The sequence below is a fragment of the Penicillium mononematosum genome (assembly GCF_028829835.1).
Source record: "Penicillium mononematosum strain IBT 11891 chromosome Unknown utg000002l:1.0-8112719.0:1.0-8118358.0, whole genome shotgun sequence".
Classification (NCBI taxonomy): domain Eukaryota; kingdom Fungi; phylum Ascomycota; class Eurotiomycetes; order Eurotiales; family Aspergillaceae; genus Penicillium; species Penicillium mononematosum.
Window position 1 is genome coordinate 4338569 of NW_026643272.1, and position 17787 is coordinate 4356355.

Here is a 17787-nt window from a genome sequence, read left to right on the forward strand (position 1 = left end):
AGTTCATTGTTAAGCTGTCAGTCCTCGTCCAGGATCTTACCGCCGCTCACATATAAATATCAAGTCCCCAAGTCCTGATTGATATAATTCATCATTCCAGATGACATCCCCTCTACAACTCATATCATCTTTTACTATACCTGAACCGAGTCACAGGACGTGACTTCTGCGGAGTATCACATATTACCAGAGTATCTTCTTCCATTCCTCCCCCAACGACTCTATCTACTGCTTACTCCCTAACCTACACTCGCCAGGTTCATATACCCCAAGCCCATTTGGCAATCTAGATACTTACCAGTGAGTATCCCAACCCCTCCAACTATCAAAATGTCTCTCTCATCCCCCTGGGAGACCCTCGCCCTTGTTTCCTTTTCTCTAGTACTGGGACTAACCATCATGATAATCATGATTCTTGTCAAGGAGTGGACAGAGTACCAAGCTATGCAGTTTTGGCCGAAACTGCGTAGTACTCGCACTCTCGATCTGGAGTCGGGCCTTTATCTACTAAAGGACGTCAAGGAACTGACATGGCGCGTTGAGCAGATGGAAACTGACATTGGTCGCAAGATCCAGCTTGCTGGATACTTGTCTGAATACCATGATCAACCCCCATCCCCTTAACCGCTTTATACATATGTACTGTCAGAATACCTTCCGATAACAGACGCAAGACGCAAAGACCGAATATCTGGATGCCTCCTATGCGTAGGGATAGCGCATGAGATATCGGCCCGAGTGGGTTACCCAGTTCCCTGCCCCATACTCCCATGTCTTTCGAGGCGGCTCACCTTGATGGAAGTGGAGTGGGTAGGGTTGTGGTATATTCTGGGATAGCACTTCGGTGCTGTACCCGTGGCTAATAACCTTTTGGTGAAGCCGACGGGTTTGGATGTGCATATGGTAGATATTTCTATATCAACCATATCTATCATAGGCGCTGTTATTGTTTATCTTAGTTTTGGAGGCGTCTATAAAGACGCCGTGGAAAGGTGGAGATAAGGATTATAGGCGACTTTCGAACAGTAACCAATTCAATATCTGTATTCCTGGTAAAAAGGTCGGATATAGACAGCTGTCGAAATAGCCTAGACATCAATTACAAGTAACGACTACCTTGCTGGTCGATGGTAGAAATCAATTTGCTAAGCTTGAAATGTATACCTATCACCCTAATTGACCTAGTTATTCTGAATAATCTTGTAGACAATAAGGTCCTTGATCTTCTCCCTGTAGGCCAGGAAGATCTTCAGGCAGAAACATCTGATGTTCAGGCATCAGAACATATAGACCCACTTTCTTCTTGGAAATATATGGGTACCTAGGTAGTTCTAATAGCAACCACCGCCCATGGGTTTCCAGTTAAATATCGAGACATAGAAAGCATAGAAATCATGGATCTTATGGAAAAGAAAACAATTGTAATCGTTCAGAAGTATCATTCACGTTTCCTGTCTACTCTATGTACAGTATGCGGTACAGAATTCATCACACATAACTTCAATGTTTCATGAAATTTCCTCGGCCCGAGCCTTGGGCCGGATGGCCAACTTGCCTGCCTGGTTAATCATCGCTTCATAGCCACTCCGCTCCAGCACGCCGCCGTCATTACTGACAACCTCACGAGCCTCGAGTTCCTCGACAAGGCGCTGGTTCTCACGGTTACCCTCCAGCAAGAACTTGAGACACATCACAGCATGCTCCTTGATGTATGGGTTGTGGGCATCGAAAGCAGTGCAGCAGAGAATCGCCTCGACACCGCCGTACCGACGGATCTGCTCTTGCACATCGGGACACTTCCAGACAAGCGAGGAGAGCACAAGCACGACCAGCTTCTTGAGATTGCGCCACTCGAACTCGGAGGGATCCTCTGTGATGGGAGGGGACTCGGGTCGAGAGTCGACGCTGCCGGCGCCTGTGTCAACAGGGTCTGGGTCGCTGGGATCGTAAGGACGTTCGACGGCAACAGGGGCTGGAGGACTAGCGCTCGGGGCATCGTTTGTGGTGTCGTTTCGGGGGGGAGGAGGGGGCACGGAGCCAAAGGACAATTGGCTCAGCTGGCCCTTGGGGATGCTTGCTTCCAACTCCTTGATCAACGTCACCAAGTCATAGACAATCTCCCATTTAACCAGCAGGTTCTTCCAGTCGTTGTTTTCGGTCAACACGGCGAAGAACTCCAAAAACTGGTAGACACCTTCGTACACCCGTTCCATGTCCCATAGATTGAGCGGGAAGTCCTCGGAAAGAGCCCGGTTGGCGCGGATCTGGCCTTGGAGGTAGATCAGAGCACAAGTCTCGGGGATAATGTTGCCGCGGAAGATAGTGAAGATGTATCGGACAGTAAGAATATCAACTCGGTTGAGTGAGTTCGGGTTGCGAGGAATGTTGGGCTGAGCCGATCCTGTCACCGAAGCAGGAGAGTACTTGGCTCGGAAGATGTGGGTGAGGATCTTGATCACAACGGCCTGTGCCGGAGAAATTATGTCCTTGGGTTGACCAAAGTCCGAGTAGGCATGAGACATAAGGCCGTTCTTAAGCACGGCCTCCATGATCTGGACCATCATCTTGAAGTAGAGTTCGTCGTCGGGAAGATCCCATGCCGCGATGAAAATCAGTAGTTCACGCAGTAGGTTACGTCCTGTCTCCTGCGTGAGCAGGATGTGACAACGGAGCGCTTGCATGTTCCTCGATCCATTCCGTTCGCCGCCCTTGAGGCCAAAGCTGTCCACAATACCGGCTTGAACAATCATAGGCAAAGCTTCGATTTCTGCCGGTCCAAGGACCAGAGGGATATCTGTCAGAAGACCCCGCTGTTGATCGCCAGGACGGCCACGGTATTCATCGTCTTCCTCTTCTTCGTCATCAGCTTCTCCATCGACGCCATCGTCATCCACGTCATCCTCGCCATCTCCGTCAACGCTTCCGTCAGCCATGTGATCCAGGCTGTGCGAGTCATCATCCCCCACCGTGTGTGCATCGCCGTGGTCATAGTCATGCTCTTCGTCGCCATCGATATGTGATGGCTCTTGGAGCCGAGCCATGAGTTCGTCCTTGGCCTCTTGGAGGGTCTCGGCGGCAGATTGAGCTGACCGGGGCATACTGGTATCTTCATCTGTAACAGGTCCATCCACAGCGCCAAAATCGTTGATCTCTGGAAGATCAGCCCAGCAAAGACGAGGGAAACCAGCCGTGAGACTGCGATCAATAGTCAGGATGGTCTTCTTCTTGGTGACTTCGTGTTCCTCTTCTTCCTCGTCGTGCTCCCTGTGATCGTCCTGTTCTTGGTCATCGTGGTCTTCAGGCTCCTCGTGCCCTTCTTCGGGAAGCGCAGCCGGGATCTCACGAGCCCGGTCCTGGAGATCAGACCAACCGTCAACCTTAGCCCCGAGTATCGCAGTCAAAGCAGCCCGGATATCCTTGACCTGGTCTGGGTCTCTGCCCATCTCCTGAATAGCGCTGAGGTCACGCCCCAAAATCCTCTCCATGTGATCCTTAATGTTGGCCAGAAGCAGCATGGCAGCCTCTTCCTTGATAGTTGCCGGCTCGCGCGGGAACTTGGCGATAGTCTCCAATAGCAAATCCTCCGCAGTTTGGTCGTAAAGTGCGCGAATCGGGGGGGTTGATGACACGCTCTCCAACTTGTACAATGGGTGCCACACCTTCTCGCGAGCTGGCGTCGTCCAAAGGCTCCTTGGGCTTTATGATGTTCGTATCAGCGGTGGAATGGTAGCCAAACAGATCCAACCAGAGCACCATCTTGCGATGCTCGTTGTGCATAATGAAGTTATGAAGGTACTGGAGGCACGTAATCAGAAGGCGCTTGTAGAGGTTGACGACTTTCTGCCATCGCTCCTCATTTCGCGCATTTTGCTCGCCATCGAATCCTCGAGCGGTGACCCGAACACAGGTGTCGATGAGAGCTAGAATCCTTTGATCAAATCCGGTTTCCGCTGCGAGGTTCTGTGCCTTCTTGGTTGTGGCGAGGAGGTTGCGAGCAATTGTGCACAGATCATTCAAGCGCTCAATGTCTTTGACCAGCGAGAAATAATTGTATGCGATTAGATTGGCAGATGAGTGTTCGTAACTTGCTGCGGGGCTTTTCCACGCGAAAGATTGGGACTCGAGGACGGGGATTGCTTTGGTGAGGACGTTCGTGAGACCTTGCCAAATATCAGGCGACATGCCGAGATTGTGACTAGCAGGGCACAACGGATTAGTATACGAAGCAAAGCAAACGGTCAATTAAATTATGGTCTTACCGAACATCGCTCTCCTGGTGTGTCTTGTACAGGATCTGCTTCCCAGCGGCAAGCATGTGCTCCAAGCGCTTGTCATCGATCATGCCCCGGACTTCGTAGTGGCTCAGTGTCCCTGCAAGGATTACCTTGAGCATGAGCTCAGCTGGCGTGCATAATGGCTTGGAATCTGCCATCTTGCAAAATTTATCCCAGCCGTAACGCGTATTCGTTCAAACGGTAAACAGCGCGGGGAGATCAAAGTGGGATGAGAGAATCAAAGATTCGGAGGTGTGGAGAGACAAATTTTCCGCCCGCACGAATGTTATCGTTATCGCTCATTCGCCCATTCCGCGCTCTCCGCCTCGATACATCGCCCTTAGTATGTGACTTTATACATTCCACATATCCTCATACGATCATGAGCTAAATACCATTTCCACTTTGACTGTCTCACTTTGAATGTATACAGTTGCAAGGTATATGTAATAGATAGCGTAAATCAGGTAGATGTCCACTATTTCTAGATATTCCTTTGAATCAAACCAGGAACTCCCGGATTTAACATAGATGCTATATGCAAAGACCTTAGATACCAGATGTCTCCTTAGATTCGACGGACAGATAACCCCACCACATCCCGAAGATTATACCAAAAGCCCATATCGTAGATGTTGTCGACATCTCTCATAGTGCGGAGTCGCTTCCATCGAGGGTCAGGAGGTAAGTCTGATGCCGGCGATGGGCAATGCAATTGGAGTCGGACGCCAATAAACATCCTTCAGTTGGAGGATATTCATCAGTGACAAGGATTTGGTCAGTATGCACAGGCCACAGCTCATCATATAGATCCATAGGAAGGGACCTGTCGAAGATGAGACTTAGTTTTGTCTTGAATACAAAGCCGTCTTCCACATCATCTTTCCAATCAGACCACTTGGCACTCTCATTAGTTGTCACCCCAGCCCAGATGAGATACGTATGGTATGCCAGGAAAGATATTGCCAGCGGGGCAGTCATAACCATCAGTAGGAATACTGTCCCAATCTTGGGATTAGCAGTGATCACAATACCCCATGTGTTGATCCAGGCTGTCCAGCCTTGCATGGCCTCCTGTATTTCTGGCGGAACCATTTGCTTCAGCGCCTCAGAGAGTATGGAATGACCAAGGTAGGAGCCGTAAATCAACATCACAGAAAGGGAGACCAAAAGCGAGATGAAGTACACGCAGTTGTTGGCTCCGACGCAGTTCATCAGCCATACACAGTGGTGGTCATGTCGAGAAACACAGGCCTGACAGAAGCTGCAATGCTTGCTGCGCGCTGGCTTGAGGAACTTGCAGGTGCTACATCGATGCCCGGGGTGAAAAAGGACTCGATCGTACGGATAGCGTCTCATCTCTTCCTCATGGTTCTCTGCCGTGATAAATGACTTGGTCACAACACACTTGTAGAGCAGAAAATATGGCAAGATGATAGCTGCAGGTACCCAGACTCGATGTATGCTCGAAAGCCGAGGCCACGCGGCCGGGACAAAGAGCCCTTCTCCAATGACCAGCAAGGAGGTAAAGAAGATCTAGTATTCATGGTCAGTATGTGGATATGTAAGTAATGATAAATTTGGTGACCCACCAGAACGAGCGGGTGGTTCTCCTTCAGTACATAGCTGCCAGATCGATTCCAGCATCGTACTATCCTCCCGCCGAACAAACGATTATCGACAACGGCAATTCCATTCGGGAAGTACACCCACAGTGCCCGATGGAGCCAGGCGACCGGAGTTTTCCTAGAACAATCAGCACAGAGCTTCAAATTTTTGCAAGTTGGCAAATTGCCCACCGGAAAGCTGGCAGCCTGCCAAACAGCGCGATAAAGGTGAACACCGAGACCAACAGTATCACCAGACCAACGGTTCTGAGGGCCCCCATTCTGAAGCTCAAGTTCTCTCAGTAAGTCCAAAGGAGATACTATTTGCTCTGCATCTTCCGGTGATATTCTTCACAGTTCCTGCATTCCTTGACTTGTGGTCGCCTGACATATTCACATCGCAAGTCGTCAATTTTGTGTATGCCACGTGACCGCGTGTTCGTCTCGGCGTGAACCGACCATTACATCTATGACCCGTGTCGGTGGAGACTGTCGGGATCCCATATTATCGAACATAAGAACTGACGATCAAGTTAGCAAAACAACACCTATCTTGCCCCATAGCCCGCTGTTGAATGGGAAAGGGCCCCTTGCGACACGTCAACACGTGATACCGCGTCGCAGACAAAGCTGACCTACCTTAAGGCGTGGAAGCTCAAAGAAAAACTCTTTAGGTTTGGTCTTTGATGAGGTGAAATGGCGTCTTTCAAAAATGAATCGTCTCGCGCTGAGACTGCGACAATGAATCTGTTTCAAGGCGCACGATTCTGGCTATCTCTAACTGTTCCACAAAGGTCGAGGTTTAAAGAATTAATCAAGGTATTTGGGGAACGCCTTCTCTTGTTTGGAGCTTGCGGAGGCTAATGAGTATCTAGCAATATGGTGGCACTGTTGTGCTGATGGAGAAGGATGCTGATGTGAAGCTGGTGGATCATACAAGGAAAGACCTGCCTTCGGACACGTACGGAATACAGAACTCTTTACTGGCTCACAATCTGTACTAATCTAAAATTAGTTTCTCTTATCAATATGTAGAGCGTTCCATCAACAAGGGACGACTCGAAGATCTAGAAGCCCACCGCGCTGGGCCATCTGTACCTCGTCCAATGGGCGCATCCAACATTCCTACGAAAAGCACAAGATCGTTTTACACCCTGAAAGAGGATCAACTTCTGTTCGACTGGGTTGAAGCCTATGGACAAGACCGAACGGTGCCTATCCAAGGTAACAAAATATACCAGGATTTGGGTGAACTGGTATGATGTTCTCCTGCCCAAGTGCTCCTGTCAAGACTACGGGACACACATATAAATCAGATACTAATTAGTAGCACGCAGTTCCCCAGTCATCCATGGCAGTCTTGGCGCAGTAGATATCTGAAGCACCTGCGTGGTAAGGGCCGTCCAGGTGGCGGCACCCCATTATCATTTGACGAGCTTTTACGGTCTGCGCCATCCCAAGGCGAACGTCCAAAGACTTTACCTGACCGGACTTCCCCGGAAGCATCCACAGCAAAATCTAGCTCAAGGGTCCCCTGGCTGGCACCACCTGCTCCGGCGGAAGCAAGTACAGCAAACAGCCCAAAACGAAAACGAGATCCGGTCCCTGAACCGCCGACTCAACGACGAAGAGATGCTTCACCCATGAAAAGAAGAGCCATTGAAGCTACTGCAACTGCGGGCCCTTCCTCACATCGTCTTCGTCCTGATAGCCGGGAACCCCAGCCAGAGTCATCAAACGTGGCAGCCACACCACCCTTTACTACACGGCCAGAAAGAGGCTCTCCCAGTGTCTTGTCGTCAGATAAAGGACCGCTTCAAGGCCTTGGAATTCCGGGTCTCTTCCCAGTCCCGGACCCTGCCATACAAACCCCTCGTCGCGTCACTCGCGAGACTTCACAACGACCAACTAATGTAGCAGAACCGTCAGCACCGCCTGTACCGCGACCATTGGGTGACAATGCCTTCGCACAGTCTGGCCGATTCAAGAAACAAGTACCGAAACCCAGACCACCAGTCAAGGATATCTTCAAAGACCCAGTGGACCCTATTTTCCTAGAACTCCCATTCTTGCCATCAAGCCCCGCATCCGAGACGACTGACGATGACACCTTGGATGCGCCCGATGTGGATACTTGGATTGATCAACGCCTTACTCGAGGTGCCAAAGAATCCCACGTCTTCGAGGCTCTGCGATGTACAAGCATGGTCCCAGAGATGGCAGATAAGGTTCTCCAATACCTCACCGCTGGGAAGGGTATTCCCGAGGATATGCCCGGGGTCTGGACAGCCGAGGACGATAGCTGTTTACAAGCGGGGGAATATTCGCGTGTGCAGCGAGCGTTGGCGAAACACGGCTCAGAAGCGTACAAGGATAGATGGGAATATTTCAGCATGGCTCGGCAGACAGGGCTCATTGAATGATACACATGAGATGTGGAATTTGAGAAAGCGCACGAAGGACGACTACAATGGACGGGTTGCAATTGTGAAGTACATGAACATTAGCGTGCAACTAGAAACGAAATACTCCCCGAAGACACCGGTGTTGACCTGCCCAGAACGCAAAGGGGAATTTAGAACTCAAAAATAAACATCAATGTAAGGGCCATATTTAAAACGCGTTGGTCGCAGTAGCCAAGGGGGATTGGGGCGATGGCCACTCGCTATTGCACATCGGAGATTGAAGAAATGGCCTAGAAATATCACACTTGTGTACCATTTTCGAGTTGGTGATATATCCATTATCGGTGAACAGGATGGATTTAATTATCCTTAAAGACCCTATGAGAGATGTTAGGAACGCTTTCTCGCTTTCAATAGGAGGGCCTGACTCACAGGTGTGATTCGTAGAACTTAAGCATCTAGTTTGCAATTAGTATCCTTGTCGCTTTTTTGGGACGGTCGAGGACATACCTTCAGAGGACACTTTTCGTAGCAGGCTTGAACAGATAGTTTCGCCTTGTGTCCATTGTTGAACTCGAGCCAGGCCATAAGACCTGCGTCACCCTCCCGGACAATTGTGTCCACCTCTTTCACATCCTTGTCCCAGTTCTTCCCCTTTGGAAGCCATTGGGCGCTATTATCTTCCGACGAGGGGGTCTCTTGCTTGGTCGTCTCTTTGGGCGCTGACTTTCGGCGCTGTCTCTTGGCTTCGCTCCCTGCGGGGGCCGGTGAGGGCTTAGCAAGCTTTGAATCACCCATAGACTTGCGCTTGCGACCTGGCTTTCCTGGAGTGGGCTTCTCTGCGCTCTTCTTCGGGCGACCGCCGATCTTCTTGTAGTATGCTGTGACAATATCGCGGGCTCCCTCCCTATGGTCTTTGTCAATAAATGCGCACAGTAGATAACGAAGCTCAACGAGTGCATAGACGTACATGAGACTATCCTCGTCTTCCCATGTATGGTCTTCGATCTTCTCGTAACCCTTCCATTTCACGAAGAGCTTGAGGGTTCCCTATAGTTGATTAGCTTCTCGGCCCAATGAGACTGAGCATTGTGAACATACATCATCAAGCCAGGCGTGGTCAATAATATCCTCAACGACGTAGCTGCATTAAGTTAGAAACATGTATCCACCAGTCGGCCGGAATGCGCAACGTACAGTCCCTCTTCCTCATCCTCCTCCTCTTCGTCTCCTTCGTCTTCCGGGGAGTCCTGGTCATCATTTCCATTTGTCTCTGGCGCAGTTCTGAAAGGAATATCGCCGGATTCCTCGTCGGACATATCTTCAACGGGAGCTGTGGCGGGTCAACCAAGATGGCTCACAATTGCGCGCGCGACACATCAACATTGGGGGAAAACACTCACGAGGCATGTTTCGATTGAAGGGTGAGATGAAGCTAGAGAGTTTAGAAAACAGATTGGCGACTGGAGGAATAAAACCTCAATTGCAGATGTAAAATCAGACGTAAGACTGTCGCATCCAGAGCAATTGGACGAGTCAAGAAGCAGAAACGCGTTGAAGGCGGACAAGATACGCTATACCGCTTTGGGCAGTCAGAATTTCATTTGTCAAAAGTGCATTTCGGGAAGCTCCCCCTCAAGGCTCAACTTACAAGTTCACTGCTTTTGTCTTTGTCACCTGGGCACTTACTTTTGATTACCTCTTGGTCTCCTTGTCGGTGTCCTCTTTTCTAAAAATCTTTATATTTTGCCAGGTGGCAGCCCACCGTCAACATGGCAATGCGTAAGGCCGCACCCCCATACCCCTCATTCTTCAAATGTGCTCTGGCTAACTATGTGGGATTTGATTTTCAACAGAGCTTGATATGTCTCAGGGTGATTACCCCCTCGAATAACTTGCTACAACACGGATTCAGTCGCTGACATTAAGGGGTAGCTTCGGTCTTGAAGGACGAGCAGGGACGGCCGTTTATTGTCGTTCGGGAGTACGTTCACCGCTACGCCTTATCCTCCGTTTCAAAATACCATTGAGGGTTGGACGCTTGAGATCTGGGGCTGACGGGTCTTTTTCATAAAACAGTCAGGGAAAGAAGAAGAGACAGCATGGCACTGAGGCCGTTAAGTCACACATTGTTGCCGCCAAGACGGTGGCTAGCATTGTCAAGTCTTCTCTGGTATGGCACTCGGCAAGCGATGGATGGAAAGAGATCTGACTCTCGTTTTTAGGGTCCCCGTGGTCTTGATAAGATTCTGATCTCCCCCGACGGCGATATCACCGTCACCAATGATGGCGCAACTATCCTCGGACAGGTTCGACCCCCGAAGCCCTTTCCCCGGAGAGATCCAATTCTGGTTCGAGAGACTGATATGATGGTTATGGTTAGATGGAGATTACAAACAACGTCGCAAAGCTGCTGGTCGAACTCTCTCAGTCTCAGGATGAGGAGATCGGTGATGGCACAACCGGTGTCGTGGTGCTGGCAGCGGCCATGCTTGAACAAGCCTCGGACCTCATTGACAAAGGCATCCACCCCATCCGGATAGCCGACGGATACGATCAGGCCTGCGAAATCGCCATCGCCGAGCTCGACAGAATCAGTGACGAAATTACATTCAGCAAAGATGATACCACCAACCTCCTCAAAGTGGCTAAGACCAGTCTGGGCAGCAAGATGTATGGATTTCTAACTTTATGTTAGTTCACGTTGATGCTGACAGCTTTCATAGTGTATCCAAGTCCCACGACCAATTCGCGAATATCGCTGTTGATGCCGTGCTCTCGGTTGCCGACTTTGAGCGCAAGGATGTCGACTTTGAATTGATCAAGGTTGACGGCAAGGTCGGTGGATCCCTCGAGGACTCTCTGCTTGTCCGTGGTGTTATTGTGGACAAGGACTTCTCTCACCCTCAGATGCCCGACGAAGTTCGGGATGCCAAATTGGCCATCTTGACCTGTCCCTTTGAGCCTCCCAAGCCCAAGACCAAGCACAAGCTTGATATCACATCTGTTGAGGAATTCAAGAAGCTGCAGGACTATGAGAAGGAGAAGTTCACAGAGATGATCCAGCAACTGAAGGAATCGGGTGCCAACCTGGTCATCTGCCAGTGGGGTTTCGATGATGAGGCCAACCACCTTTTGCTCCAGAATGACTTGCCTGCCGTTCGGTGGGTTGGTGGGCCTGAGATTGAGTTGATCGCCATTGCCACAAACGGCCGTATTGTGCCCCGCTTCGAGGATCTGTCTTCTGACAAGCTCGGCACGGCTGGTGTTGTCCGCGAGATGAGCTTCGGAACTACGAGAGAGAAGATGCTGGTGATTGAGGAGTGTGCCAACACCCGCGCAGTGACTATTTTCGTTCGTGGAAGTAACAAGATGGTGAGTCAATCTCCGCACCATGCGTAGGGAGATGTGACGGTAGCTAACTTCAGCTACAGATCATTGATGAGGCCAAGCGGTCACTACACGATGCTCTGTGTGTCGTCCGCAACTTGGTGCGCGACAACCGTGTGGTCTACGGAGGTGGTGCTGCTGAGATTGCTTGTTCCATCGCCGTTGAGGACGCCGCTGTTAAGAGTCCCGGTATTGAGCAATATGCTATGCGCGCCTTCGCTGATGCGCTGGATGCTGTTCCCTTGGCCCTTTCCGAGAACTCTGGCTTGAGTCCCATTGAGACCCTTGCCTCTATCAAGTCGCGCCAGGTCAAGGAGAAGAACACCCGTCTCGGTGTTGACTGCATGATGACTGGCACCAACGGTATGCCCCTAGAATATCATTCCATACTCAGTTTCGTTCCTGGGCTAATTTAGATTCTTTAGATATGCGTGAGCACTTCGCTATCGACCCCCTGATTGGCAAGCGCCAGCAACTTCTACTTGCTACCCAGCTGTGCCGTATGGTTCTTAAGGTACAGCTCCCACTCACTCTTCCTGTCGCGTTCGATGCTAACCCTCAACCAGATCAACAACGTCATTATCTCTGGTGATGATCAGTCCGAGTTCTAGACCACTAGTTTCTAGTCCTATTCCACGATGGTAAAAGAAAAAAACTGATGATTTTGGTTCGCTATGTAAAAACATGGTCCCTTACATAGAACCCTTTTAGTTTCAATAAAAACGAAAGGATTGATAATGTCTCTATCTGGTCACTTCTTGTCCCTCTCTTGATATGAATCTTCGACTAGCATTTATAGATGTAGATACACATGCCATAGGCTAGAACGGCATCTGATTCATAACAACTAATATGAGTGCCATGCACATTTACAGGTGCACTTAGCTAGAGCAATATCGGTATGACATACTCGTCTCACGCATAAACCCCAAACACCCAGAGTTCCGATTCGGTGCCATTCCTTCTGCCTCTAGACTACACGATATCTACCAGAAGTCCTTGCTGAAACAGCAAGAGCGAAATACATACCAGTACGGCACGTAAAAACAATCTAAGCCATTTCAATCAGTGTGTCCACACCGGCAGACAGGTTCATTTTCGTGAGAGATCCGTGCCTCCATTCGGGATCGTGTGGGATTGTCTGTGTTCACGAGGGTCACCCGATATGCCGAGGAACAACAACGCAGAAGACAAACGCACTCCCACAACATCAACTGACAATTTTGGCTTTTCGGAGTCTTCCGTCTAACCTCGGTGCGCATTTGTGGGGGTGCCTATTCTTTCCGTGTTTTCTTTCCCGTTAAGGTCTTCTGAAGTAATGGACGAACGGAACTAGGTAGCTGGTGACCTGTCTTATCAAGGGGATAGACATTGTCTTGTTACTCGGATACGAGAGTTAAATCTTAATGTTTGAACTTAAGATTAGGCGGTCGATGTATACTTTCTTCAAACAGCACCTGAAGCCTTGCATGCGTGGTTAGGTCATGATGTTCTATCAAATGGACGATGCGTTGGCTACTTGGTTCTTGTCATTCTGTATTTTCATCTTTCCTAATGACATTTGTTTGGATTGATGCGAGCGTCAGTGGTAACTCCGACTTGTTTTCTTTCCTCCCTGAAGAAACCCTTGCAGGCGGAGATCAGATCGCCTCTGCATGCACAATATCGAGACCCCCACTCTACCAGGTAATCTGTACGACGAGCAGAGGCCGACATCAACAGCAAAGAGTAGCGATCTACGCTATTCATACCTGCAATGACATTTTCGTACAGGTTATACGACTTCAGAACAAGCTCATTGTCCCGAATGTGTTGAGTTCCGCTGTATCGTGACCTCGGGGAACTACGTCCAGCAGCGAAGTGCCGGCCTATTGGACGGACTGGAATTATGAATTGTACATAAACTCGATAATGCCTAGCTTGGGCAATTATCAGAGCCTCTCTCGACATGACGCCCGAATCGGAATTTCACGGCGAAGGCCGCGTACTAAGTTTCAGTTTCGTGGGATGCATATATTCAAGCTCCAAAAGATGGAGACATAATAGGAAGGACATCATTATTTTCGAGTACTTCGGGCGCTTAGAGAAAAATACAATCTTGTTTTCTTTTTCTCTCCTTCTTGAACCGGTATAGTAGAGCTTTCAGCTTGCAGGGATTCAGGTGTTGACTCCAGGGTTTCACAATGCATGGAAGTACGACCCCAGTTCCCCGCGACTCGTGAACCACAGGATTCAGAATTCTGCTATTTACAGCTTGAAGGCAAGACAGGCCTAGACCAGTTCTATTTTTTTTTTTCCTTTTGACATGTAAACTGTTGATATTAGGGGTGTTGGGACATTTGGGACGGCTACCTTGATCTGAATGGTCAACGATATATCCACTTGTATGTGTGGGCTTTCCTTTCTGGACATCCAACTTGGCGGATAGCATTGGTCTAGGCGAGAAAAGAGTCAAACAAATCATTGAAAGGTCGCTTAGCCAGACCCCAGCTGTATACCCAGACACATAATGGCGCCGTATTTTGAAACAGGAAGCCAGGAAGCCACCAAACTCGAAATAATGCATTACAGTGCCATTCCAAAGAAAACGAGGCAATAGTAAGTGCCGTACCAGGATAAAGACCTTATAATATGGACATATGAATGCAGCTGCATCGAGCAGGTCTATACATAGCACACGATTCCAAGACGCATTGCATCCCGCGGCAGATCAATTTAAAGTCCCCCATGACCTGCAGCGGGTCGTGTTGCAAGGCGTCTTGATTGGAATATTTGGAAACGGGCGGCAGCTGCCACAGGAGACGGACGTCAGCTCCAGCTTAACCGTAGGTGAGTACGCCGGGCCACGACGTACCCTGTCTGGACAGGTTAGGTACTTGTGTACATGGATTGGTTCAACCTTCCGCCTCGGGCCAAATTCAAATCCATCGCTGCGGTGTGACACCGCTGACAGGTACGAGTGCAAGCCCCGATCTGGCGCCCATTTTCGTGGTCGGGGCCAGATTGGAATCTGTGGGACATGCGGGCTTGGATTGGATGTGCTGGCTATTCTTCTTTTTTTCTCTTTCCGTTGTCTAGTATATTGTGGGTGGGAGAACTAGATCAAGGCTATGCTGCTGGTCAGCCTTGGTTCTCTCTATGTTCTGTGCCTGCGTTCTCAATAGGACTGGGCTACGTTGCATAGTCCTGTAGAGTAGGCGATGTCTTGTATGTTCTTTTCCTGGCGATAGTCGACATAGCCGCGCTATGCTTGTAGAAAACTTTTACCGGAGATATTATTTCCGCCATTCAGATGACCTGGTGCTGTCGGCCCAGCTCCATGTGGAACAGGCGAGAAAGAGCATGATATGGCCATAATCGTTAATTTGTTAAATGGGCGTTGTTAACTCTGGGGGGACCTCGGAGCATGAGCTACTGTCGCGTCGGCCTCATCGGTGCTAGAATCTGAATCACCTAGGCTGTTCACATGGGCGTGTATTGACGTGGCTTCATTTCGTTCGTAGTAGAGAAGTACTAAGATCTTAGACGATTTTTTTTGTCCGCTCGTGACAGTCGTTTTATGTAAATTGGGCATCTTCCTCTGCTAGTGAGCAACTGTCACTTCCGACCTGCGGTCATTTAGTTGTTCGAGCGCTCCTTCGGGGAACCCTTGGTCTCGTCACACGACGCACTTGTTATCGACACATCACCAACCCAGTGATCGCTATGTTTGAGGTTCATGACAATTCGACTGCCTTGGACAACTTCGGTTTACCCGATCTGTAGATGTTTGCGGCCTCTACTCTGTACTAAAGTATGGAAAATCGGTATAGGCACGTATTATTCAAAAAGTGACAATACTTTTCAAGACATGTTCCCTTTCTTCTTTTTCATCAGTAATCTATTTGCGTCAGACCAAAATAGTAAATGGTTTGCCAGTGCGTTGGCCGAAAGCGGACTTTCAGGGTCCGGGGTGTCCCCTCAAGGTTGCTTCCCCGGATTTTGATCCCCGCAAAAGGTCACATTTTCTAAATATTTGAGTATATTATTGTAGGAGTCTACATATTTATTGTATAAGGATATAACTCTTGGGGTGAAAAAAACAGAAAGAAAAAAAAACACAGCCAGATGGATACCTACATGTAGACTCTGTACTTGCAAAGATATATCACAACATCGATAGCTCCTAGCTAACCTATCTTCAAGCCTCAACAAAACATGTTTGATTAGATATACGTAACAGTCTTTGTTTTCGGTTAATATCTAAATATTATGCGACCAACAGCCACGGCTGACGGGGAAGCAGGTGACAAACCCGGACGAATTAGCCTGATTGCAGGAGGCTTCAGATCAGCGCCTAACACACTGACAGGTGATCAGGTGCACAGAACAAACGAAACATCAAAATGGCCCCCATGGCTTTGAAGTCAATACCCGGTCAGCGTTCGAAATCAGCAGTGATAGAGTGCCAGTACAAACGATGAAAGAGAGATCAATCGATCAGGTGTCGCATGGCGCGGTGTCAAAGAAGCCAAAACCACAGTGACAACCGTACCGAAGAGGCTTCATTATCAATCAGGGATTAGACTCGTGATAGTCTAGACTACGTGTCGATGAAACACACCATCTCAACAAAAATAAGCAATCAAAGACAGCGATCTCAGCCCATCGACCGCCACAATCACACGCCGAGAGACCACCAAACTGGCGGTGATGAGAGAGATCTTTGTGCACAGCCGCTACAGCCGTTCTGGGCAAGGAATAAAAGCAAAGAGAGCTGTCAGGAGATAGCCGCCCTAAATAGCCACCGGATGCACATGGCCCGATGCAGTCAGCTTGCGTTGTGGGGATGTCATTGGTCAGGCAGCTTAGGATCAACACGTATATTATCCAGTTGTTTGCACAACGGTGGGAGTGAAAAGGACGACATGCTATCTAGATCTTCCATAGAAAGATGGGTCTAGGCTTTCAGTCAGGTGGGTTTGGAAATTGGGCTATTTCTGGAGTCTCCAGGACTCTTGTCTTTGATTACTTCGTATCTCCGACCATCGCAACAAGCAAGAACCAGTTATGTTCTCTTTGGGAAAATGAATGGCTTGGGATTCGTATTTGCCATTGGTGTCTTTACAACAAGATCCGTACAAAAGGAATTAATCCAGAATTCCGAATCAGGGGCCTGGAAGTCCACAATAAGAAACCATGGCAGGGGACTGTTACTATCTGAAATACCAGAGAGCCAGAACAAGCAAAGAAAGAGTAAGAGACCATAAGCGGCTTCCAATAACTATGCATTTCTTTCTGGATTTCCCTCGCAGTACACTTACCAGAGCAATATGCAATGACGAGGTGGCGGATGAAGCATCAAGCCCAAATACTTCGTCCTGTATGGAGTAGAGTATGTATAGACCCTTGCACTGCAACATCAAGAGAAGTGGGGCCATATCGTCAGAAAAATGGGAGCAGACATGCCAGGGCTACCGAATACCTGGGAACGTGATCTGCAGAAAGCACAGGGTGGAGAGGTAATTGGGCCACGACTCCAAACAAGGGAGTTATCGACGATCCGGGACCAGGGGCCGCGCAGACAAGACGATGGGCTAGACCTTTCAATGGTATGCATGGATGTGCTTTTTTTTTGCTAGTTTGCGATGGTTGAACGAGCAACAGAAATTACACACATGACCACCTGAGCCTGAACTATTGTAATGGTTGGATGAGACCGCGATATTGAAGGGCGAGGGATATGAAAAAAAAAACAAAGACACAACACCCAAGTCCGGAACGATCTTCGTCTAGGATAGGGATATATTGGGTGTCACCTGTTCCAGTCAAACATGATGTTTAGAAGTCGACTATCTGCAGAGAAATGTATGAAAGAAGCCAAAGACATTCGGAAGAAAATGATCGTCGCGGATATGCAAGTCCTGCTTCCGGCTGGATCGCAGGATCCAGGAACCCACATCCCATCTTCGTCTCAGCTTGTTTCACGGGGCCTACCAGCCTCGCGGATACAGCAAGCTTTCGATCTGGAAGATTCCCCGGATATCCCTTGTTGAAGGTCACATGCATTATCCACTGGTAGGTCGATCTTTGCAGAGTAGGGAATTGGAAAGGACATCATTACGTGGAGTA

At 49.1% G+C, this 17787-nt stretch overlaps 7 protein-coding genes across 7 annotated transcripts; 4 read left to right on the forward strand and 3 right to left on the reverse strand.

Annotated features, from left to right (window-relative positions):
• Nucleotides 1–330: 330 nt before the first annotated feature.
• Nucleotides 331–624, forward strand: N7519_003434 (Zinc finger RING-type; the record flags this gene model as incomplete). Its single annotated transcript, XM_057290212.1, has 1 exon — nucleotides 331–624. The coding sequence occupies one exon, from the start codon at nucleotides 331–333 to the stop codon at nucleotides 622–624; it is 294 nt and encodes a 97-aa protein (XP_057151414.1).
• Nucleotides 625–1508: 884 nt separating this feature from the next.
• On the reverse strand, nucleotides 1509–4432 carry N7519_003435 (Ataxin-10 homo-association domain-containing protein; the record flags this gene model as incomplete). The annotated part of the gene is made up of 3 exons (XM_057290213.1): nucleotides 1509–3696; nucleotides 3746–4195; nucleotides 4260–4432. 3 exons carry the CDS (start codon nucleotides 4430–4432, stop codon nucleotides 1509–1511), a joined length of 2811 nt encoding a protein of 936 aa, XP_057151415.1.
• A 490-nt stretch (nucleotides 4433–4922) lies between these two features.
• N7519_003436 (DHHC family palmitoyltransferase) lies at nucleotides 4923–6162 on the reverse strand (the record flags this gene model as incomplete). Its single annotated transcript, XM_057290214.1, has 3 exons — nucleotides 4923–5810; nucleotides 5867–6020; nucleotides 6074–6162. 3 exons carry the CDS (start codon nucleotides 6160–6162, stop codon nucleotides 4923–4925), a joined length of 1131 nt encoding a protein of 376 aa, XP_057151416.1.
• Nucleotides 6163–6577: 415 nt separating this feature from the next.
• N7519_003437 (putative transcription factor Rap1) lies at nucleotides 6578–8304 on the forward strand (the record flags this gene model as incomplete). Its single annotated transcript, XM_057290215.1, has 4 exons — nucleotides 6578–6700; nucleotides 6757–6842; nucleotides 6897–7137; nucleotides 7219–8304. The coding sequence occupies 4 exons, from the start codon at nucleotides 6578–6580 to the stop codon at nucleotides 8302–8304; spliced, it is 1536 nt and encodes a 511-aa protein (XP_057151417.1).
• Nucleotides 8305–8645: 341 nt separating this feature from the next.
• Nucleotides 8646–9696, reverse strand: N7519_003438 (Chromo domain/shadow; the record flags this gene model as incomplete). Its single annotated transcript, XM_057290216.1, has 6 exons — nucleotides 8646–8664; nucleotides 8719–8744; nucleotides 8797–9336; nucleotides 9388–9430; nucleotides 9484–9619; nucleotides 9690–9696. 6 exons carry the CDS (start codon nucleotides 9694–9696, stop codon nucleotides 8646–8648), a joined length of 771 nt encoding a protein of 256 aa, XP_057151418.1.
• Nucleotides 9697–10058: 362 nt separating this feature from the next.
• On the forward strand, nucleotides 10059–12287 carry N7519_003439 (chaperonin-containing T-complex subunit CCT5; the record flags this gene model as incomplete). Its single annotated transcript, XM_057290217.1, has 10 exons — nucleotides 10059–10068; nucleotides 10143–10160; nucleotides 10222–10270; nucleotides 10366–10459; nucleotides 10512–10595; nucleotides 10670–10959; nucleotides 11013–11661; nucleotides 11721–12039; nucleotides 12102–12190; nucleotides 12243–12287. The coding sequence occupies 10 exons, from the start codon at nucleotides 10059–10061 to the stop codon at nucleotides 12285–12287; spliced, it is 1647 nt and encodes a 548-aa protein (XP_057151419.1).
• A 5205-nt stretch (nucleotides 12288–17492) lies between these two features.
• Nucleotides 17493–17711, forward strand: N7519_003440 (uncharacterized protein; the record flags this gene model as incomplete). The annotated part of the gene is made up of 1 exon (XM_057290218.1): nucleotides 17493–17711. The coding sequence occupies one exon, from the start codon at nucleotides 17493–17495 to the stop codon at nucleotides 17709–17711; it is 219 nt and encodes a 72-aa protein (XP_057151420.1).
• Nucleotides 17712–17787: the final 76 nt, after the last annotated feature.